Consider the following 25,646-nt stretch of genomic DNA (forward strand, 5'->3'; position numbering starts at 1 on the left):
TGCGCCCCATTGTTTGCTTATACATTGTTTTTTCATCAGTTTAAATGAAATTCAATAATGAAGTCAAATATGTGAGGATGCTCATCCAAGCATAAAAGCACTTCTACATGTTTGTTGAGGGAGGCCTATATTTGCCTCAAATATATACACACACTACAATCATTGGCTACAGCTGCAAACTCAAGCTGTAGAATAGATGCAAATGGGCTGGAAGGGAGTGTGTCTGGGCGCTGCACGTCTGGCTATGCCTTTAGCAGCTGCTCTTATACCTTCTCATGTGAAACAGTTCCACGACAATAGTCTCACTTTCCCAACTCAAGCTAATGATAAACACGCTGGCATCTGGGAGGTTTGATAGCAATTCCCAGCAGTGTCATCTGCAGAGATGTAGAGATGCCAGGGGCGGCATTGAGGGAGAGAGCAGCACAGAGATAACAGAACCAGCTGCTGAAACATAGATCCTACTTTGGGCTCATCTCTCTCCCAGAAAAGCCAGATCTGCACAGTCAAGCAGGCTCGTGGACTCAGTGTGCTGCAGAGAGATGTTAAAAGAACAGTACCTGGTCAATACAGCATGCAGTGAAGACATTGGGACCTTAGCAAAGCAATGTTTCAATTGGCAAGAGTTCTAAAAGTACAGAGAATTAAAAAAAAGTCACCCATAATTGCTCTACAGAGACATTATTGACTTTTATTGTGCAGATTCATCAGACAAATGCATGTTACTAAAACATTCATTTAAACATTTTTAAAACTTTCTGGCATTACACAGCAAAAGATAAAGTGAATGTCTGTAATAGATTTAAGTTACTTACTGGATGATATGTTTGCGCCATGCTAATAGTCAGTGGGTTCAAATCATGCCAGAAAGATTGTACTTATGACATGAACGCACAATGAAGCAACCAACATGTTGTAATTACAAGCGGGTGACTTTCTTTGAGCCTCGAGTTTATGAGTTGGGGGCACATCCGCGAGAAAACATGGCGAACAAATCTGTATTGATGTAAATTTGTTGAAATTAATGTTGAATGAATCATTATTTTTGTGCGTTTACAATAAAACGCACTAAGTTGCATGTACAAAATATGATAGTATTGTATACTTGCGATAAAATATATAACAATTCAGTTTAAAGCACCTTCAGAAATTAAAAACACTCCTGATGAGCGCTTTATTTGTAATTTTTGCGGAGGTAATTTTGTTAAAAAAATTACAACATCACCATCTTGCTCTAACTGATTTGAACATACCTGACGTTGTTATGACTGAACAAGAACGTCCTAGGAGCAACTGAACTCACCAAAAGTTCTTTGATAAGCAGAGCAACTACCCCTAGTGGTCAAGAGCATATTGATTGTGTTGAGGCTTAATTTAGCTGTGTTGTCAACTTCAACTTGCTTTTTAAATTTTGTTGTTTTGTGAACCTAGCCTATGGGTCACCGTAGAAGCATGCTATTAGTGACTATAATATTCAACAAAATACAACAACAGCAATATTAAAAGATGGACCTGAGTCGTATCTAGACTTGAATGTGGGCTCTTTAGACTTTGGCTAGTAAGTAAGTAAGTAAGTAAGACTAGTTACTGCTCAAAACACCCTAGATTTGTAGACAAAGCAAGAACCAATCACATTTTTCTGAAAATAAGAACAAAAACCTATAACTCAGCGTAAACCATATAAATCATCCCTGGCTGATCTTTCAGTGTGCCCTTGGTTGATCCTGTTGGAGAGATCCATCTCTCTCCTGTTTGCCTGCTGCCAAGGAGATGTGTGAATGAACAGGGAAAATTACACTCTCTGAGACCCTGCTAATGAAGTCATCTCCCTCGGCCCAGCCAGCCAGTCAACTTTTTAATTAGTAACTAATCAAGTCAATACAGAACTCACCAATGAGAGGCGGGCTGGCCTACACACACAAACCTGCCTTAGTCCCTACGTCCTTCTTTCCCATGCAGCGATAATATTTACAGACTCCTCTCCTTTGGCAGCGTGGGTTTAGATTACGTTAATTACTTGGGCCTTAGACGGCATTAGTGAAACGTGATCTCCGGTGTATCAGCTGTACAGAACTGTTGGCTTGTAAATAGAAAACCATAGGACGCTTAAAGGGCTTAGAGCCACTCTACTGTCTGAACGCAGGGGCACCGATAGGGGAAGTGAAGCCAGAGCAGCTGCCTGAGAGAGTAAACACAAATACAGATACAGCCCCCAGGAGATACATCTGATACTGCGTGAACACAATCATCCCTTCAATCATACAGCTTTCACTCATGCAAGCAGGAATATGGCTATTCTGGTGGGGACCTTTAAAAGAGAAACAGAATTGTGTAGTGATCAAGTAAGGAGGAAATACATTACTAAATACAAGGGAAACATTAGACTTAAAGTGCCCCTATTATGCTATTTTAAAGTTTCCTAATGTTGTTTTGGAGTCTCCTACATCAGGTTTACATGCATCAAAGGTAAAAAAAATTTTTTTTAATTTTCTCATAATATATATTTGCACATCACCACATTTTCAATGATTCTCAAATGACTCGTCAGATGAATCAATCTCTCTAAATCCCTCCTTTCCGCAAGCTACTCTGCTCTGATTGGCCAGACAGCTCAGTCTGTTGTGATTGGCCTACCACGTGTGTCGAAAAAACAAAACCGCCTATTGCCATAACAACGTCAGTTCTGCGCGTCCTGAGGCTTCCTACAGCGTAAACTAAACACAGTAGCAAACAATGACGGCGATTTTACCATATCAATCTAAGTGCGAGTCCGATGATGTAACACTGGGAGAACTAGTTATTTAACCTGAACCTCCATCGCAAGGGCGACACGAGCAGGACGTTTCTCAGTGATACATTACTCAGTTTGAGGTACATTATATGAGATGTTGCAACTGCAATTCCTCACCACATCAGCATTAAGTTCATGTCCATCAACAAACCGACTATTTTACTTGTACTAATTTATTTACCTAGTATTTTTGTAATATATTGCGGTGAACACGTGGAAACTGTATCAATAACAGTGCATGTATGTTACATTAGCCGAGCTCTAGCGTGAATGACTGGTGTAACATAAACGTTGGTAAAACAAATCATGCTTCATGCTTAATCTTTCCTCAAAGTAGTGAGAATGAATCTGCATTAATAGACACAGTTATAGGTAATAGTGGCCCACAAACTGATTAGCAGAAGTATTTCAGTAAGACAGTGATAACGTGAGTTAGCCAGTTAGCAGGAGACCTAACTTACACAATATAAAACTCAAAACTAAGTATTTTGAACACCATCTTTCAAGAGCAAGCAGTTTGCTAATCCTGCATTGAACTCCAAGATTTGAGAAGCAGTCGTCAGTGAAATAAAGGGAACACAGCAAAAGTTTAGGATTGTACTGCTGTGATATCACTGATTCTTCATATGCTCGTCCTTGGGCAGTGAAAAGAAACTGGCTTTACCTTCACATTATAGAGCACAGCACCGTCTTCTCGACATGATGCTATCCAGTATCCACAGGAATCAGCTGCTTGGGCCGGTTTCACAAAGCTATTTTAGACCGGTCTATAGTGTTAGAAAAGTCAAAAATTTGCTTGTAGATAGTCTAATGCAAGTTAGACTGTTTCACAAAAATGTAGACTTAATTGACTTAATTTAGACCAAAAAAATTAGACACCTTACCCCCAGGCTAACTTAGGTCTAAGACTCTATTTTACCTTGGCAACCAGCAGTAACAATCAGTTACATTACAAACAGCCAAAAGAAAAGGGAAAATGGCTCATAATTTAAACATTTCTTCTTGTTACTTCATTCTCCGCTAAATTTCCCAAGTAAAATGTCCTTGTAACTGTTATATTCCTCCAACAAACACATATTTTCCGCTGGGGTAAACTGCACTGAGCGGTTGAATGCGCTTACTCGATCCGCCATGTTTTTTGTTTTGAAAAGTGTCTTATTTTACCAAGAATGCATTGCAGTGTGTGATGCAGAGTCAGAGACGTTCGGATCCATTTGCAGTATATTTATTAAGAATGGTCAAACAGGCAGTGGTCAGAGTACAGCGTAGACAATGTCGAAGGAAATCCAAGAACATAAACAATACCAGGCGGAGGTCGAGGCAGGCAGCAATATCCAGAATCATAAACGGTAACAGGCAAAAGGTCAGGGCAGGCAGCAGACGAAGAAATGGGAGTCGATAAACAGTCACAGGTCAATACACGGACTAACAATAACAGAGAGTAAATGCTTGGTAATGTTAGCCAGGGCAGAACAAGACTTCGCAGTGTGTGAGAGTCAGAAGGCAGTTTATATGGAGAGGAGAATTGGGAACACCTGTGCGGGTGATTAGACCTAGGTACGGGGCTTATGGGAAATGAAGTTCAATACTCCGGTGAAGGTGTTCTTTGATGAGTGGAGAGAGCCACAGAGGTGCGATCTATGACAGAGCCCCCCTCCTGTGAGCGGCTCCTGAAGCGAGGGCCAGTGCGACGCCGAGGTCTTCCACGGGGTCTGGGGGCAGGTCTCGTAGGGTGGTTTTGATGAAACTCGGTGGTAAGTGTGGGATCCAGTATGTCCTGTGATCTCACCCAGGATCTTTCCTCTGGACCATACCCCTCCCAGTCGATCAGGTACTGTAACTCCCTGCCTCTGCGTCTGGAATCGAGAATCTCCTTTACTCGGTAAGCCTCCTCGCCCTCGACGATGATTGGAGGGGAGCTCTCCTCCGCAGCCTCATCCTGGTCCCTCTCTCCACTCGGAACACCGGCAGGTTTGAGCAATGAAACATGAATAGGTGGGAGATGTGCGATAAGTGGAAGGTAATGCTAGACGGTATGACACTGGTGTTATTTGTCTAAGAATCTTAAATGGACCCACGTACCTAGGACTTAGTTTCTTGCTGGGAAGTCGAAGACGGAGGTCCTTGGATGACAGCCACACCCACTGTCCCGGAACGTATTCAGGTCCCCTTCTCCGGTGACGATCAGCCTGTTCTCTGACTCTGCGAACCGCTCGTTGAAGGTGTACGTGAGCATTACTCCAGGTTTCCTCACTTCTCTGAAGCCAAGCATTAACGGCCGGGAGATTGGTGGACCATGGACGTTGTGGTACAGGTAGTGGCTGAAGTAATCCGGCTGGTCTCTGATGGGATGATTTGACAATGTTGCAAGTGGTGCATTGATGCACAAAGGTGATCACATCGGCTTGAAGCGTCGGCCACCAGAAACGATTCATTATCAAATGAGTAGTAGCTGTGATCCCGGGATGTCCAGCACTGGGAGTATTATGAACCCATTGTAACACTCGTGTGCGGAGACAGGTAGGCACGTAGGTACGATCTGGAGGGCATTCAGGAGGTGATTGTTCCTCACTTTGTGCTGAAGAAATCTCGGTCATTATGTCCCACTGGACCGGGGCGAGAATCAGTGTTGCAGGAAGTATGGGATCAGATGTAGGAGGACTAGAGGAGCTGTCAAACTGACGAGACAGCGCATCGGCCTTGCCGTTCTTAGAGCCTGGGCGATATGTTACCTTGAAATTGAATCTGGTGAAGAAGAGGGACCACCTTGCCTGTCTGGGGTTCAGTCTTTTGGCAGCCTTAAAGGGATAGTTCAGGATTTTAGACATGAATCTCTATAGCTTCCCCATAAGCAGTGTGGTGCATTGACCATGACTTACCCCCGACAGCGTCCTGTGAGCCGAGCTCCGGTCCAGTTTTGGTCAAGATGAAATTAGTCCGGCAAGATTGCTGGGGTCACGGCAATAAAGCTTTTTTCTTCTCAAATCAATATGTGTTCAAAAGAGTGATATATTTGCGTCACTAAAACGTTGTCTATGGAGAGGTCAGACCTCGTAATGGCTTGGCACTATTTTCTCCCCTGTCATATCACTGCGCGCTGCCGCTACCTACAGCCAGCTGCGAGCTGCGCAGGCGCACACCACTTTTTCAGTTGTTCGGCAGTGTTTACAGCAGTGTTTACGTGCTCAGAACAGCTACACGAACGAGCTAACATAGCTACTCACCAAGAGCGACACCACCATTTGTCGGCCACTCGATGTCTCACTGCAGCAGCTGTGGCTCCAGCTTCAACTTGTTCAACTTCTCTGTCCATCCTCTCTCTTTCTGTCCTTTCTAACTCCATCTGGCGTAACTCGTCATCTGTGTATTCAGGTTCGTAAAGATATCCTTTTGGCTGTGTGTCGAAGTCAATGTTGTCATCGTCGCTGCTGTAGTCAGACATGTTATCGTTCTCTTTACGAGCTGTAAACAAAGTGACACGTGCGCGGCTCCCAGCTGGCTGTAGGTAGCGGCAGCGCGCAGTGATATGACGGGGAAGAAAATAGTGCCAAGCCATTACGAGGTCTGACCTCTCCATAGACAGCGGTTTTGTGCTGCAAATATATCACTCTTTTGAACACATATTGATTTGAGAAGAAAAAAACTTTATTGCCGTGACCCCAGCAAACTTGCCGGACTAATTTCATCTTGACCAAAACTGGACCGGAGCTCGGCTCACAGGACGCTGTCGGGGGTAAGTCATGGTCAATGCACCACACTGCTTATGGGGAAGCTATAGAGATTCATGTCTAAAATCCTGAACTATCCCTTTAATGTACTCTAAATTACGGTGGTCAGTTAGTACAGTAAAGGGCAGATTTGCTCCCTCCAACCAATGCCGCCATTCCTCGAATGCTGTCTTCATCGCCAAGAGTTCTCTGTCACCCACATCGTAGTTTCGTTCTGCTGGGGTACGTTTGCGGGAATAGTAGGCACAGGGGAATAATTTTGCTGGATTACCATGCCGTTGTGACAGTATAGCCCCGACTCCTGTATTGGACGCATCCACTTCCACAATAAACTCCCGCTCGAGATCTGGATGGTGTAAAATGGGAGCTGTAGTGAACTTTTCTTTGAGTTGTTGAAATGCTGCAACATTCTCGGATGACCACTTTAACCGATGTCCTCTGCCCTGAAGTAGAGAGGTGAGGGGTGCTGCCGTGATGCTGAAGTTTCTAATGAATCAACGATAGAAGTTGGCGAAGCCCAGGAAACGTTGTAATTCCTTCACATTGGTGGGCTGTGGCCAATTTACAACTGCTCGTACCTTGCCGTTATCCATGGTCACCCCCTCTGCACTGATAATGTAACCCAAGAAGGCGACTTGCGTTTGATGAAACTCACATTTCTGTAGTTTGGTGTACAGTTGGTTCTCAATGAGACGTTGAAGAACTGCTCTTACATCTTTCACGTGATCTTCAAAAGTTTCTGAATAGATAAGGATATCATCAATGTAGACAATGACGTTCTGGTTGAGCATGTCTCGGAAGATCTCTTTGACAAAGGACTGGAATACAGAAGGACTGTTGGCGAGCCCGAACGGCATTACGTGATATTCATAGTGCCCGGTAGTGGTTGAGAAAGCTGTTTTCCACTCGTCTCCCTCTCTGATCCGAATGAGATTGTAGGCGTTTCGCTAATCCAACTTTGTGAAGTACCTCGCGGTACGGAGCTGTTCGAGGGCTGCTGGAACTAAAGGCAGTGGATAGCGAAACTTAACCGTGATCTCGCTGAGGCTGTGGTAATCGATACAAGGACGCAGCCCTCCATCCTTTTTCTTCACAAAGAAGAATCCAGCTGAAGCGGGGGAAGTGGATGGCTTTATGAATCCCCTAGAAAGCTGTTCCTCTATGTAAGTTCTCATGGCTTCGGATTCAGGTTGTGAGAGAGGAAAAATTCTTCCCCGTGTGGGAATGGCTCCTGGGATGAGATCAATAGCACAGTCACCGGATCGATGAGGAGGAAGTTGATTGGCCCGGTTCTCACTGAATGCTAGAGAGAGATCGTGATATTGAACAGGAATTTTCTGAAGATCGGGATTCTCAGAGTGGGTGGTGATGGGAGTGATCTTGGTGAGAGAGTGCAGACATTCTTCTTGACAGGCTTTGGACCATTGGGTTATCTGCTTCTCGGTCCATGAAATCGTGGGATTGTGCTTCTCCAGCCAGGGTAAACCGAGAATGATGGGATGTCGTGGGGATTCAATGGTGAACAGTTGAATGAGTTCAGAATGAAGAGTGCTTGTACATAAGGTGATTTCTTGAGAGATGTAGTGGATCTTGCCGGTACCCAAAGGGCATCCGTCTAACGCTGCCACTGCCACCCGGGATTTACATGGAAGAAGAGAAAGGTGATGAGTTTTTGCGAAGGTCAGATCAATGAAATTTCCAGCGGCTCCAGAGTCTATTAAAGCAGTGGTATTAACTATGTCATTGCCAAAACGCAGAGTGACCGCTAGTTCAAAGGATTTAGAAGAGCAGAGATGGGAACTCACCGCAGCAGAATCTCGGGAGATTGGTCGATTTGGACAGGTCGCCCTCATGTGGCCGGATTGTCCACAGTACAAGCATAGACGATTGCGCAATCTTCTCTCTCTCTCTCTTCTGGCGTTAGGCGAGTGTAGCCGACCTGCATGGGTTCAGATTCTTGGTTGGTGGATGGATATTCAGTGATTCGGTGCATTTGGGGCACTCGCCGAGCTCGCATCAGATTGTCAAGACGAATGGCCATATCCATGAGCTGATTGAGTGATTTCCCTTCATCCCGATATGCCAGTTCCCCTTGCAGATTAGTATTGAGACCTTTGCGATAAATTAACTTCAGTGGATCATCTTTCCAACCAGTTTGTGCTGCTAGAGTGCGGAAAGAGAGGGTGTAATCTGCGGCCGACAATCCGCCCTGACGTAGAGACAGTAGTAGACTGTCTAAAGTAAACTTAGGTCTAAAGGGGGTCGCACACCGGACGAGAAGCGCAGTGCCGCGCCGCGTCTAGGACAACTCGAGGTATCGCATCGGATGCGCATTTTCTCAGTTTATGGCCAGCAATATTGTTATGTTCAAGGACATTATGGAATTAAGATAATGTCTGTACTATGTTATGATTGTACTGAACAATAAAATACAATTGTTGCAAACTAAAGTCTGCAGTCTGAACACTTTACCTCTGAGTGTCCGTTAACTGAATGAATTGAGAATATCACCTGAAAATCCGATAACATTAGCAGTTTTCATCCACGCAGCTGATTTCTGTAAATGAATGTAAAACTAAATGTATATTGCAGGACAGGTTGAAGTCAGTATATACATTAACGATGACTCGAGACAAATATGAGACAAAAATGTAAATGGCGCTCTGTGGCGCGGCAGGATTTTGAACAAGGTCCTGAGCCGTTGCAGACGCCGAATGGCGCCGCCGGTTTGCACTGCGTTGAGATTTTATGCAACATGAACTTTTCTGAATGCTGTTGGTGACACAGTGGGTCTCAGCAAAGCTTCTGTGACACGGGTGGTATACAGGGTATCTTGTACCATGTTTTTGTATCTTTTCTGTACGTCTTTAACGCTCCGCTCAACGATCGGATTAACGCTGTTAACTGTCGTAGCAATCTTTTTCCAAATAAAACATTTCTTCTTGTTACTACATTCCCAAGTAAAATGTCCTTGTAACTGTTATACTCACATTTTCCTCCGATTACTCGATCCGCCATGTTTTTTGTTTTGAAAAGTGTCTTATTTTACCCAGAATGCATTGCAGTGTAGTCCTACTTTTGTGCAACGGTCTGATTTAGATGTCTATCTGAAGTCTGACTATCTACTATATCTAAGCCATAGTCAAAGTCTATCTTTGTGAAACCGGCTGTGTCTGCGCGTAATAGGGTGAAGAACAATCACCGACAGGGGATGGGTGTTGTGACGCAAAACCTCACAACATCCCACCCCCTGTCGGTGATTGGTTGGAACACTATTTATTTAGCTTTTGAGTGGTTGGTGAAACCAATTGTTTTTGTGTGCAGATCTCAGAGCCTAGGCTGCCTACAGAGATGCATTTTTTTTGACGGCCTGCTTATGGGGCGGGCAACTAGCGGATCGTTAGGAAAGATTGGATGAATGTGATCATTTATGTTTGGGCCTGATATCGCTGATACAACCTTTAAATCAGCATATATGTATATGCCCTCTTAAATGGATTCTCAATGCAATTTTTTTTTTTTTTTTCAATTTCCCCCTAACCTTAGGCTGTCATCTTTCATGTCAAATTCTTACATTTTATCAATACATTCAATAAGAATAAGTCACTATAGGGCTTTTACAAATCAAATTGGAATTTTTTTTTTTTTTTACTGGAGAGAAAACAGAATCTACATCAGAGGTGGCATTTAGATCCACCTAAATGGATTCTATCAGTGGGGAATCTCAGTAGCTATATGCTGATTTCACGCAGCCGCCATTTTGAAATCGAAAGTGAGGCTCCGGTGGGAAGAACCCCGGAAGTAAAGATAAACAACAATGCCTTGGACTACCAACCTGAAGCTGCTGCCACGATTTACACTATTGGATGTTAATATCCAATATAGGAAATGTATATAGTTCATTCCTGCTTCTTTTTTTACATTCTGAATTATAAATAAAAAAATATATTTTATTTATAAATGAATTTCACTGTATATAGTCTAAGTATGAAAGAAATGTATGTACAGTTTTAGAATTAACACAACATCAATAAACACAACAATACGCCATCGCATTCACGACTCTCCTGTGATTAAAGGCGACACTTCCGGTTTTCTTCCCACCGGAGCCTCGCTTTCGATTTCAAAATAACGGCTGTGTGAAATCAGCGTATAGTAGCTATAGTTAAGTGACTTCCCACGAAAAGTCATTAGTCCTATTTTTGGACCTTCTGGCCCGCCATAAGTTCACATTTACCGTTGTTCCGCAAATTGTCGTTGGTGAAATCCTGGGTGCATTCACATTTACCGTTGTTCAGCAAATTTTCGTTGGTGAAATCCTTTGCAGTCACATTTACCGTTGTTCCGAAAAAAAATGTGTAGGTGAAACCCATAGACTGTGGTGAAAACCTTTAGGGTGCGGTCACATTTAACGTTGTACAGCGAATTTTCTGTGACTTCAGTGAGATCTGTGCTTCATACATCGTGACACTATTGACAACAGACTGGATCTTTTTGCAGAGTCTAGATGAAATTTCACTCAAAAAGATCTGGTTCATGCGCCATGGCACATCAAAATAAATGCTTTCAAAAATAGATGAAATGGATGTTGTGAATTAAATTTTGGGGTGGCACCCGGGGTGACCAATCAGATATCAGGGGTGTCTGGCTCTACCACTTTTGGAGCAGTATATTTGTTCAGTGTAGAAAGTTACACACACAGCTATTAGATCCATTCCACCTTCAGCCATACATTATGCCAAAGCAGTGCAGGATGCAGTTTCCTATCAACACAGCATTTAATAAGTATTTAAACAGATACCTAGGTTCACCTGATTAACATTTTAATCAATATTTATTTATTCATCGGAATCTAAGAGCAGCAGATGGTTTGATAACGAAAGCATTTGATCAACACTTTCAAGACTCACTTTGGCCCATTCCGACATTACAAAGCTAATTCTGTTATCAGCCAGACCAATCTTAATTGGAGTTTTAAGCCTTTCAAACATGGCTAGAGAGCACTGATACACGAGCTGGCCTTGTGTCACACTGCTGTTAATATTAGGAAAGCCGCTACTGCCCCCAAGCTCTCAGCTGAAGAACTGCATCCTTTGGATAAACTTCATGAAAAGCGCCTCACAGCGTGGATCAAACCAAAGGGTCTGTGTTTGTTTGGCTATTTAGTATGTTCCAGCTATTTCTTGCTGGTAGATGTCATAGCGAAACACTATTTATCCATTGATGGGCGCTGAAAAAAAGATAACTGATTTACGCAAATATTTAATTGAACTATATTAGCTTGCTAATGCACCAAAGTCAAGATTTGTTTTGAAGGGTTTCTAAAGGAATAGTTAACTTAAAAATAACATTCTGTCATCATTTACTCATTTTCATGTCGTTACAAATCTATATGACTTAGCCTATTATCTTCATGAGAAAGAGAAAAAGAAGGTTTCTAAAAAAAAAAAAAATCTCCATTTTTTCTTTCATAGAATGAAAGTCCAATCCTGTTTGTCTAATGTTCTTCAAAATGTTTTCGTTTGTGTCCTGCAAAATAAAGAAAGTCATACAGGTTTGGAACCACATGAGAGATTATGACAGAGTTTTGATTTTATAGTGAACTATCCCTTTAAAAGTAATTCAGCCATGTTTTTGTTTTTTTCTTCAGTGGATGATATTTAATTTAGGGAGAGTATGATCAGTGTCTAAGAGATGAAGGGAGAGTTTTGTAATGCTGGGACCTGCTCATAAAACAGCATCCTCTTGTTCTCAGTGCCTTGAAGCCTATTTTTCACAACTATGGACCACAAATACCTTCTTCAAGACAAAAATCCATTTGAAACTAACTGTCAAAGTGTTTGAGTGTTCGATGGCGAGAGGTTGTTTACTCACATGCCTCTCTCAGAAAAACAACTCCTTACCAGCATTTTCTGAAGTCCACAGAGCACACTCTGTTCAGCTCTCGCAGTCTGCCCACGTCCTGAACATCACCTTGGGTCCAGACGGGCCCTCTGCCTCTGTAAACAGCTCTCCTCATAGCTCAGCACAGCTAGTGCTCATTCATTCTTACCTCCAGCATCATACAAAATGTCACCTCATCTGGATTCATTCATAAATGATGATGATTAGCTCCTGGTTTGGTTTCAACCTCTCTGAGCTGAACAGGAGGGTCGGCTGCCCTTCCACTGCCATTGTGCTAATTGACTCATCAGCTCCGTGCTTGGCCCGGCCAAACCGGCCATTTCAGCTAATGCAGACAATATGGTTCTCTGACAGGCAGGAGGGCCGGCCTTCTGTCCTCTGCTTGGTCTCTACAGGACGCCTGCTCTCTCATCACGCTCTGAGAGATACTGCTATGCTAAATGGGATAAAGAGAAAACAGCGATTGACTGATTTATGACTGACCTTTACAGGATTAGTTAACCCGAGAATGAAAATTCATGATTTATAAACTCATATGATTTTTTTTCTTCTTCTGTGGAACGCTATATAGATAAATACGGAATTATGTTCTTGCCCATTTTTTCCATATTAAGCTTCAAAATAGACATAAAATCTGAGTAAAACTATCTTAAAAGTAGTCTTATGAAATCATACAGTAGCTTTATGTGATGAACAGACCAAAATGTAAGTCTTTATTCACTGATAATGTGTGAATACTTAAGACTACACCGTTGCAACCAGATATGTACTTGCAAGCAGAACCTGAGAACCACACAAAACATTTAGACTGGTTTTGTAAAACAATTTATTGATGATTGAATTAGACTTTGCTACTTATTTGGTTAACGTGTCAAGGAGATATAGCGCAGATGTCTTACATAAAGCTATTGTATGACTTCAGAAGACTTGGAATATAGTGTATAGGTCGTATGAACCACATTCTCATACTCTCATTGTGCCTTTCTTTGATTTTGGAGCTTGACAGCTCCAGTCTCCATTCACTTTCATATATTGGAAAAGAATGGACCTTTTGGTTCCAGAATGAAAGTCATAAGGGTTTGGAACAACATATGGTTGAATAAATAGTAACTTTAATGTTTGTGCATTCAAGTTATAAAGTCCGCATGGAATGAAAATTAATTTTCTAAATGCATGCTATTTATCTTATTGTGAATGATTCATCCATGCATGTTTACATTTTGGAGGATGTAAATTTCAATCAAAATGTCTTTCCATGGAATGACAGACTTCTCCAAACAGTTTGTTAAACCCCGCCACTTCTTTACAACTGACTGAGAGATCACAATTTCTCCCTCCAATCAATAACCTATAGAATCAAATCACACCCTAAATGTTTTTCTTTTTCGACAATCCATTACAGTCGGATCTATATCATAATATGTAAAAGTCTGTCGCTACTTTAGTTTCATTGTGACATTGCGGACATGATGAATTGTGAAAAAGAAAAGCTGCATTGGCCAGATTCAGTCTGTGGCCTTGCTAAACCTCTTCCCCCATTTTAGGACACTGAATAGTGGTACATGGTCAGGTTCGGGCAAGGCAACACGGTTTAAGCCAGTTTCTTGTTTCCTTGATAGAGTGTTTTGATAAGATTTCTTGGTAAGTTGCTGAAAAGCAACTATTAGGAAGTCTGAGATGGAGTGAGCCCTATAGCGGAGCCATCTATTTACAGTGCCTGTTTGTGCTCAAGCCCCAGGCTGCCCACCACTTTCTGTTTCTTCCTCTCTGTTTGCATCGTTTTAATTACTAGTTGTGTTGTCACTGTCAGCAGACTCTGTCTGTCTGCTACAATCTTCTCCTTTGCCTGAGTTTTCCTTGAAAGTACACTGCACTGAGTGCAATTAACTCCTATAATTTCCGTTCTGTGGCATGAAAGTAACAAATGTGCTTTCTGCAGTAGGACACACCAAACACACCTAAACAGTATAAAATGCATAAGATTACACGTTACTAGACATTCATTTGAATGGAATCTCCTACTCTGCAAATTACGTTTTTACCATCTATTCAACAGCCATCCACCCTATGACATTTGGCCAGTGATTATAGACTGAAAACTTCAGAAGGCGCATAATGAGGCGCATTATAATGATTATAATAATTTTGTCTTAAAAGATTATTGATCCATACCATATATTACAGTAACCTTTAATGCATTTATGTTAAATATTTTTATGTATTCTTTTTTTTTTTTTTTTTTGAAAGGGGAATAGAAGAGTGAAATGAAATTTTAAAAACAATTCAATCATTTATTGATCATTATAATTATTTAATTTATATAATGTAATCTGAATTTTATTGAATTAAAAAGAAAAAGGTAGTGAAAAACAATTATGATTAATAAATAAATAACTGAATAACTCTATAGTCCACATACATTGACACTCTTGAAGTGAATCGACCATTCATTGGTGATTTGTTTAACTTTTTCTCATGTGAAAGAGCCTAAAGAAAGATGCATGTTTAAGCAAACTGACTGACATGTTTTTGTTTACTTACAAAATACTATGAATTTCTTTAAAGGATACTATGAAGGACAAGCAACTAACTTCCTTAAAACATAGTAAGGCTTCATTCTCTTTGTTAATAGAATGAGCAAACTTTTAAATTCATGTAAATATTTGCTCATGCAACAGACTCTGGTTAAAAACTAAGTGAAAAGCTATGCTTTTTAAAAACATTACGTCTAATGTATGCACTGAGGATATGAATCAGGGAAATGTCACTTTAATCAGAGCATTATGTTTGATTAATGATGTAATTATGGGTGTTAAATAGTGACTGAAGTGTTTTGGGCTGACGGTTCACTTCATGCATCAGCAGGACATTGTGAAACACCATTAAGGCATTACAGAGGAGCCCAGTCAAAAGAACAACCATATAGGCTGCTGCTCATTACACCAGTGGCATCTGTGAGATTCAACGCACTACCCCATCAGCCCACAGAGAAGGTCCCGTCACACAGAAACACACGACCAAATGGGCCTGAACACCCAACATCTACAGTCATCAAAGAAGCCCTTAGCCAGCAGTGGCAATGGCCTGGACCTGATTACTGTCTTCACATCTGATATTACAGCTTCCATACTTGAAGGAAAAGTTATTATAGATGCCCAGGAGGAAGAAATGGAGGCTGCATTTAATACAAATTGGCAGATTTTTTTTTTTTTTTTTTGCATTATAAGTCAGCAGCTTTGAAACGGTACATTTTCAGCCATGCAGAGTTGAAACTTCTTCATTTGGTTTCAAAAATTTTTCCTCAAAATATTCGGTTTGCAAGAAGAAATGTAGACGTAGATGCTGACCTGTTTTCCCAGTAAATCATAAATACCTCAATTTGATTTACAAGTTAAGCCCACTCCAAATCTCAGAAATAAAATCAGGCAGTATTAATTATATACTCGGATTGTCAGAAAATAAGCACCTGCTTCCAACATAGCTCCCTCTGGAGCAGAACAGTTTTCACAGCAAAGGCAGGTGAGACTGAAAGGTATAGAAAGAGACCGAAACAGACACGTCTCCTCTTTCGACTCATCTCCAGTAAGCTGGTTGTCATGTGAGGAAGGAATCCAGCTGCTAGACAGAACAGGCAATGCTCACAGATGCTTAGTGACGGGTACTCATGTCTAGAATAGTATTTCTATTAATGTTAGTAAGCTAAAATTGTATTTTCTTAAATAGCTATTTTCTTTTCCAGACAACAAATATGATTACCTAATGCTAACTGATTATATCAGTGCTTAACATTATTTATTTGACACTATTTTTTGACAGCATGCTAGTAGTCTGACCAAGGCTTTGACCAACTACAGTTCTTTAGAACTTTATCAAGACAATCTGGGTTCATGGAAATAAGAATGAGTGGCAAATGCTTCTTACTGCAAGACTCCAAATAAATGTAGTGTCAGTCTGTCATAAAATGAGGACTACCTACCTTTTCCTGCATCTCCTTATGACTCTAAGCTGAACTCAAATGGCACTGAGAATTGGGTAAGAGACAAACATAAATTACTTGTGGAAATTGAGATATGAAACCATGCTGATGACCTGGGTCTGTGGTGGAGTAGTGAGTTTGACGTGTAATTAAACTAGAAGTTCTGTGGGGCGCGGACTGGATCGACTCCATTCCTAGAGCTTCCGAACAAATCTTTTGGGTGCGGACTGGTGGGGAAGTGAACCAGAGGTTACCCCATGAGGAAACCAGGTCTATTGGAGATGTCCAATAGATTTCTTAGGCGTGCCAAAAGAACACAACAGTGTAATCACCATGGGAAAATCTCAGTGAAAAATACAATACACCGGTGTTTTGCCAGATGAGAAGTTTATCTATGTATCTTTTTACTCTAATTCCTTTTATAACAGTTTTAATTTTCCTTGCTTTTATTTTGAGTATGTTAATTCCTTTCTGTGTAAAGCACTTTGAATTACCTCAGTGTATGTAATGTGCTATATAAAGTTGCCTTGCCCACATTACAATGGAGTCCCCAGTATCAAGCAACAAAGCAGCAGAGCACCTCCTGCTGGTAGATCTGAGCAGATGTAGAAGACCATGATCGCTGCAAAACCAATGGGTCTGAGAAAGATGCTGAATATCATTCAAGCAAAAGCAGTGGTGAGCTTTTATGAAGTTAAATCATTTATGAAGTTCATTCATTTTTTTCAATAAAACCATGAAAATATATTTCAAGCTTCTAATGTTAAGTCAGAAAGTCAAGAGTGACATAAGCTTGATTATTGTTCTAGGAATGTTTTTTTATCCTCCAACACAATTACTATGAAAAACTGGACTTCACCAAGCTTCGAAAAACTATAGTTTAATACCTTCAAATCATGACATCAGAAACCCCACACCTATTTGCTATTTAGAGACCTTTAAACTCCAAACAGCCTGACTCTGAAGCAAGTGCCAGTTGTTTCACATGCTCAAAGTACATGAGGACTTTTTCCCATCTCGTACAGGCACACAGTTGAACATCTCTCTCCAAACCACAGTCTAGTCAAGATGAGACATGAATACTCCAAGGAATGTGCATTTCAATGTGAACCCCATTAACACACACTCATTTCATTCCTCTTCCAGTTGCTAGTCATGAAATATTGCCACTTAAGTTAAACAGAGCCAGTGATAAGTCACTGCATCTTCTGTTTAAAGGTCAGTTTCACATAAATCTGCTGGTCCCAGAAAAACAGACATTAAACACTCAAACTTAAAATTCCAGCAGGGAAGTTTTAAAGCTTTTGAACTGTAAACTGAGTAAATGAAAAAGCCTTTCTATTAGATCTGCATTTGTGTTATGACAGCACCGATTTTGACAATGAAATATTGTACTACTTCCAGCCAAATGCAAGTGTCAATCACAACACAAGTGGCAGAACAATTGTTTTCACTTGCGGTGTGCACATCTTGTGATTCTTTTGCTCCTGTGTTAATGAGAACACAGCGTGTTATGCATCAAGAAAGCAAAGCACACAATACAACTTATCTTCCACTGTTTATTTGTTGGTGACTTTACATGTTTAGAAAAAGAACCCAAGGATTTTTCCTCCTGTGTGTTTCCGTCTGGCCTCCTCGTGGTCCATGATGCCAGCTGAGGTTGTCAAAACAATGAATCTGCAAAGAATAAAAAGAGACAAAAAACATTACCAGGCTATCCAAGATGGTGCTGCCCTTTGAATACATTTCGCCCTAGGCAGATGTTTAGATGATTCTGCACTGCATCACTGACATTTGCAAGATCTTAATGTCAACACAAAGCAATGAAAAGGGATCATTTGTGACATATGTAGGCAAATTTGGGCAAAACCAGCCTTTAGGTGGTCAAGAAGACAATTCAGTTACAAATAATGAACAAAAGTTAAATCAAACATGACTATGAATGGTTGACCAACGGAGATTGTTTTTAATGGTTGACTTGAGTGCAAAGTGGCCAAAAGCCAATATAATGCTCATATCCGTCAATTAAAAGACAAAAATGAAAATGTTCAAGTGCATAATCCAATTTTTTTAAATATTAAACATGTTTTTTTATCTAGAGCTTTAAAATGTTTAACTCAAAAGACAGTTGAGGCGTATAGTTGTTTTGCAGTTTGCCTCGTCAGGTGCTTAATGTGCAAGACGTGTTTTCCTCAGTGCAGAACTTAAATAGGCATATTCTCTATCTGTAAATGTTAGAAATTCTTGCAAATATTTCCATTTTGCTGTCAGGAGTGGACGAGCCTTACGCTAGTCTCTGCTAAACTTCAGACTACAGTGAACGAGCGCCACCGCAAGCATGCGCACCAAACAGATGGAGCGCAATAGGAGTGCAAATAAGTGTACTCTTATGACACCATATATTAGGGGTGCAGAATTGTCCACATCGCGATGCAGTAACAGACCATAATCAATTTTACACAACTGACGTTTCTCTTAGATCGTTCGTCACATACGCACTTCTCGTGCATACGTAAAATGGCGGAGGGGGGCGAAATAACTTGCTTTTATTAAAAGCGAGTAAAAAAAAAAAAAAGTGTATAAATAAAAATAGTAATATAGCATATGGTTTTTTTTCCAAAAGAGAAATGTAGAAAATACAGATATACCGCAAATCACAATTCTGCCAAAAAAGAGATTTTTCCATATCATCCAGCCCCATTTAAACGGAGGGGAGAACGATTGCTGCTGTGACTGGTTTTCTTTATAAGATTTTTTTTTTTTTATAACAGCTACATGGCCTTATCTTGTCGTTGAAGTAGTGCATATTTACATATATGAATGACCATTTGAAACATTGTATGTTTTTTATACACAGCAAAAATAGCATGTTTTTGACCGAAATTTGAATTGTCAGCAAGCCGACTATCTAGAGAGCACAGTAAATGTTTAAATGCTTGTCAACGAATGTGATGCTACATTTTATTCAAAATTAAATGTCTTCAATACATTTTGGCTTTAATATTTCCCCAAGAAATAGGCAAGAATGAACCTGATGTCCTTCATGATTACGGTTCTTTCCTACAACAAAGCATTGAACTCAAACTCGAACTCGTAATCATGACTTACATACTATCAGAAATGTCCTACTTATTACTTCTGAAGGCAGCATAAATCTGCTCTGATGCAAACGAAAGTCAGAGCCTGATACCAGGTTACTATAGTGTATTAAATTTCTAGCTCAAGTTTACTTTGTGAAAACTCTACATATAACTACCAATTATCTTTTTTTTTAAATCCAATCAAATAATCATGGAAGAAAAGTTAAAATGCTGTAACTAAGAATTCTAACAATGTTAATGTGACGGCACAAAAAAAGAAATGGTTTTCATCTACCATTTAGATATTTAATGTTTGGGTTTAGCAAACAGAGATCAGTATTTGTCAGATATTCACATTCAAGAATTACTGAATTTGCAGCCAATGTTAAAAATCAAAAAAATTATGTTTCCATAAGTTACGAATTTAACTTGAGCGCAAAAATGGAATATCGCATAAAACATTTGCACCAAAAGTTTCCATACAGTGAGTCGAAGAGTACAAAATCGTCACTTTGAAGGTGCTGCAATAGTAGCCACTTTATCAAATATTTTCATTTAGCCAATCATTTTCTTTATTACCCGCACCTTCCGGAGCGCACGGACGAAACAAATGCGATCATGTTATCTTGAGGCAGGTAATTACACCCAACCACTCTGACGACTGCTCAGACATTTCAGAACTAAAACAGCATTTGAAGATGCTGTGTCCACTGGTTGATCCAGTTATGCCGTCCCATCGCAGTCACATGACATTTGATGCGCATTGAGGAATTTGTTTTGTAAATGTTTCCATCGTAGTTTATGTATAGGATTTCTTATCGAATAAAATGTTTTTATCTGACTCAATTTAGCGCATACGTTTTTTTTATGCGCATCACATTAAGTGGATGGAAACAGCTTGTGAAAGATAGCATAAAGCTAATATAAACCAGTAAAATGCAACAAAAAAACCCTAAGCATTTACTCACCCGAACTGTCTGGACGGGAGAAGGTTGTTCTGCCACTTCTCCAGATCCTTCAACTGCACATCGAACCGTGGGCTGATAACACCACACTGCATTACAGATAAAAAGTTCAGAAAAAGTGCTATAACTCCTACTTCATTTACATAAAACACCAGTAGCAAAAGGTAGAGTGCATCAGTAAGTAATATGAACTAGAGGTCTTTTTCTTCACAACACTCGCGAATAAACAGTGAATTATGACCAACGTACATGTTGCCTACTCAGTTCAACGGATTTTTTCATTTATTATATTTTTATAATTTTTTAACGTTAGCCAGTTGGCGAAGAGTTCTTTGAAACGTTGTTCTTCAGTAAAGTTACTTAACATCAAAAAAAGGTAGGCTATAAGCCATAAATCTTTATTTATGGACAGTCTATTAATATTTGTGGGCATAATTGTCGGTGGTGGTAGTTATGTTTGAGGCCTATAATAAAAGTGTACTTCTTAGTAGCGCGTGTGTGCATGCATGCGTGTAGCAGAGACAGCGCGCATCAGAGAGAGCTTAAAGTGATATTGATGTTGGTCTCGGGTCGGGTCGGGTTCGGCCTGAAAAACTGCAGACGTTGTCGGGCTGGGGTCGGGTTAGGGCTTGAACACCACAGGCCAGGGCCGGGTTAGGGCTGGATTTTTGACCCGTGCAGGGCTCTAATATGAACCCATTTATATGATACAGAACCAATAGAACCAATTCGATAAGGCTCGTCATTATAATGTTCTACAAAATATCTTTAAAATTTTAAAACCAGCTCTGGGTTTTATCTAACAATGTAGGATAGCCGGGTCTATATTCACAATATCTTCTACCATATTGCTTAAATATAGTAACTGTGACGACGCAAAACACCCCTTTACCTAGTTGCTGTCCATTTCACTGGGCAGAAGCCATACACAACTAACCTTGGCACAGGGTGCAATAGTGCCTACATGTCAGGGACTATAACGTCTTACAGAAAAAGGCACTTAACGAATTCACTTACAGTTTATGAAAAATTACTTTAATATTTTCATTTAATTTAATAGAACCAATAAGTAGGGTTGGGTACTGAACTGTTCTTTAAATGGCACCGACCGAATTACATTGGTACTACTGAGTACCGATTCACATTAGATCAATCAGTGCCAAATTTCAGTACCTGAGAACTAACTCAGTAAGACTATTTAAATACGAATCCTGCATGTTCTGCATGTCTGTGTGATTGAAAGGCGCAGACGTGCCGTTTCTTTTAACACACACACTGAAGCACGCTCGGCTGTTTTCAGCCTCTGCAGTCTCACAATATGAGGACATAATGCATGAACATCTCCAGAGCCGCTCCTCAGCATTTTACAGTTTCATTTAAGAAAAATCATAATAAAACACACGGAAACTCAACGGTCTTCACATCAACCTGTCAAAATAAAAGTTTGGTTTAACTTGACAAATATATTACTGTTGTACAGTTGAATTTAGACACGTCTCAATGCAATAATAATACTAACACTAATAATAATAAATTATCAAAACTTTAAGGAATAATACATTTTTTCTCCACGTTTTAATTTTAACAGTATCACGCTCAGTTGTGCAGCATGTTTGACAAAAGTTTGATTCAATTCATATGATTAAAATAAATAACATTAATGTTTTTTTCCTCTTCATTTGATTACCAGAAAATACAAATTTTTTTGTGGAAAACAAAACATTTAATAGAAATGATTTTTTTTAATTATTATTATTAAAATGGTTGTTTTTATGAATATACAAACACAGACAATGGCAGACAGCGACCAAGGCAGCTCTATGTCAATAACTGTAAAGAAACCGTCATTTATAGAAGTAAACATGCCTAAAGTACCGAAAAAAGGTACCGCTGGGTACCAACGCCGAATTTCGTGTAGGCCTACCGGTTAAAATATGAACGTTACCCAACCCAACCAATAAGGCACTCCATGTTTTATACGGTGAATATAGTAGATTGTGATGTCTCCACGCAAGAAAGCCCTTTAGCTGTCACTAAACATGCAACAGTATCTCTCATACTTAATGGTGTAATTCTAGACATTTGTGACCATCTAGTGAAGGTTTATTAAACCACACTTACCTTGTTCAGCCTCCCTGTGAGATTGACAACAATTTTCCCGGCTCGGTGATCATCAATGATCTCAAATTCTCCAATATAACCTGCAAAAATCACCACCAGCTTGAGCAGCTTGTTTCACGAGATATAACATCAGAATCTGCTTTACAAGACACTGAAAGGCTAATGAACTAACTCACCATGTTTCATCATCACAGTAAGAAAGCGCACTATAACTTTAGAGCAGGGCCTGATGAGAACCTGGCGTTTCCCACGTTTCTCAGCATTGTTGATGCTTTTCAGCGCATCAGCGAGAACGTTCATGCGCACCATGATGCCTGTGGAGACAAAAGAGAAAGTGTCATTTATCCGATATTCAGTTGATATCGATTAAACAGCTTCATCTTCATAGCCAGGGTCACAAGCCGAACCTCTACTTTAAAAACCCGGTACACATTGACAAAGCAGGTTAAAGACAAGACGACCATTTTCGGTTCGTTATATAGTCATGTGAAAACTGTATACAATTTTCTCCAACACTATGCGCAATGCTTACCGCTTTGGTAGGGGGTGAATTAGTTAGCAAACTAAGCTACCTTGGTTAGTCTCCACAATAAACCTTTCTACTTAAATACACCATATATTTGAGATTAGAAACAAGGCACCGGACTGCTTGAGAACTTTGGTTTGACTCGGGTTATTAGTGTCTGTCCCCCAGAAACATGGGCAGAGGCACTACTGAATGGTGAGGATGGCGAATCATGAATATCAGGGAAATATATGCGTTTATATAGTCACGATTGACCAAATGACTAAAAAAACTGGCGTTTAGGCTGCTCATGAACACATATTTCAGTCTATCTGTTGCTGATACACAACGATGTCCGTGATTTTAAACAGATTATTCAAGCATTGTAGGAATCCTGAACCTTACCAGTTCTGCAATATGGCGGAAAGAGGAAGGAAGAGGGGCGCGCGGTGCAATTTGGGAAAATATGCACTCTCGCGAGAGCACAGAAGGACTGTCTGCTTGTTTGATCATCTAAACGGTACTGCCACCTAACTGTCTGGAGCGCCTCTTTGACAAACGTGTTTAACGGAACAGAATTTTTTTCATAACTGGCTTGTTTGCTTTTTCTCTTTATAGTCAATACTAATTGCAATCTTATATGCACTAGTATTCAGATTTTTTAGAAGTCTGTACTATTAATGTTCAGCTATGTATCAGTATTCAGCTTTTGTAGAAGTCTGTACTATTAATGTTCAGCTATCTAAGCTAGTGCTTAACTATACAGTCGTGAACAAAAGTTTACACCTTGCAGAATCTGATAAATGTTAATTATTTAAACAAAATAAGAGGGATCATACAAAATTCATATTCTTTTTTTATTTAGTACTCTCCTGAATAAGATTTTTACATAAAAGATGTTTAGCCTACATATAGTCCACAAATCCCAAAAAAATAGAGAATTTATAAAAATGACCCCGTTTTTACATGCCCTTAATTCCTAATACTGTGTGTTATTCCATGATCCATGGCTGTTTTTTTGTTTGGTGATGGTTGTTCTTGGGTCCCTTGTTTGTCCTGAGAAGTCAAACTGCCCAGAAAAACCCTCCAGATCCCACAAATTCTCTGATTTTCCTACATAAACCCTTTCCAGCAGTGACTGTGATTTTGAGATCCATCTTTTCACACTGAGGGACTCAAACACAACTATTTAAAAAGGTTCAAACATCCACTGACACTTTTTGAATCTGAAGATCAAGGTCAATTGTAGGCTACTTATTATGTCCCAGCACATGTAAGTGTCATAGCTTCCAAAGGTCAGTATTAATGAAAAAATATTACCTAAACAAAATAGGAAATATTTGGACATTTTCATCCTGTTCAAATGTTTTTACCGCCTGACTCTGTTTCCTTATGGATCATCAGTGAATGTTTGAACCTTTTGTAAAATATCTTAATAGAAAATAACGTATTTTGTATGACCCCTTGTTTTGTTAAAATAATTAACATTTTGTAGATGCTGCAAGGTGTATTGTAAACTTTTGATCCCGACTGTTATCTAGGCTATATATATATATAGCCTCTCTGAATTTGACGAATTTTAAATTGTATTTATTTTTTTGCCCTGACATTTTCTATGGTCCTATTTTCTGCCATCTACTAGAGGTTGGAAAAACAAAATAAACAATAAAAACAGGCCAAACACAATTCATGTACATTGTTTATTCTGTTGATCATTTCAGATAATGCTTCATAATCTCAACAGACTGTGCTTTTATTTTGTATAGCAGTACAAAAGGAGCTTTAAGCCACGCTTAAAGGTAAAAAAACAAAAACAAAACAAAAAGAGTCACTTAAATGTTAATGTCAGAGGAAGCATTGTTTGGGCCATATAATCTTTGATAGACTGCTTTAAGTGCCACACAGTCGACCACAAATCTGTCTGATCAGAGTCTATGGTGTATGTCCATTTTTCTGGTTCTTCAGTAAGAGATCCATGTAAGCGCCATCTATCAGATCCTCCTGCTTCACTCCCAGCTCCAGCATCAGCTGGTTTGCGATGGTCACTCCTTCTTCTCTGCTCTGGTGTTCTTTCATCACCACCTCAAGCTCCATGAAGTCCCCCAGGCCCTCCACAGAATCAACATGCACCCTGGTCTGTCCCACCATGTACAGCCTCCTCTCCTTCTTCACCTGCCCCACTTGCCCCAGCGCATCCGTAAGAACCTTGACAAGCCCCTGTGGGTCGCTGGTAGGGGTTATGGAGTAGTTTGACAGCTTGGGTCCTTCTGTATCTGGCCTCTCATAGAAGATCAACTGCCCTGTCCCATCCTGTAAGTCCCTGAGTTTCAGCCGTCCTGCGGGCACTTTGAAAAACGTGTCCTGCTGACGGATCACAGTCCCATCTGTACCGCTCAGCTCCTTTGCACGCTGCGTGAGGTAACGCAGGTTACGCAAAACTGCTTTTATTTCTACATTTGACGGCATGTTCACGAAAAATGCGTATTACAATAGTGCGCTGCAGTAGATCCAGGAGCTTTTGTTGCTTTGGCGCGCTTCCACACAAAACTGTAAAGCGCATGTGTGGTAGTTGGTGA

The 25,646-nt window shown here is 40.2% G+C and overlaps 1 protein-coding gene across 1 annotated transcript; it reads right to left on the reverse strand.

Annotated features, from left to right (window-relative positions):
* Positions 1-17,944: 17,944 nt before the first annotated feature.
* Positions 17,945-22,913, reverse strand: rps15a (ribosomal protein S15a). Its single transcript, XM_082180325.1, has 4 exons — positions 22,742-22,913; positions 22,566-22,645; positions 20,448-20,533; positions 17,945-18,076 (listed from the first exon to the last, which is right to left on the reverse strand). The coding sequence occupies exons 1-4, from the start codon at positions 22,872-22,874 to the stop codon at positions 17,983-17,985; spliced, it is 393 nt and encodes a 130-aa protein (XP_082036451.1). The 5' UTR covers positions 22,875-22,913; the 3' UTR covers positions 17,945-17,982.
* Between the last annotated feature and the right edge of the window lie 2,733 nt (positions 22,914-25,646).

Source organism: Leuciscus leuciscus, assembly GCF_965113295.1.
Source record: "Leuciscus leuciscus genome assembly, chromosome: 1".
In the NCBI taxonomy this organism is placed as follows: domain Eukaryota; kingdom Metazoa; phylum Chordata; class Actinopteri; order Cypriniformes; family Leuciscidae; genus Leuciscus; species Leuciscus leuciscus.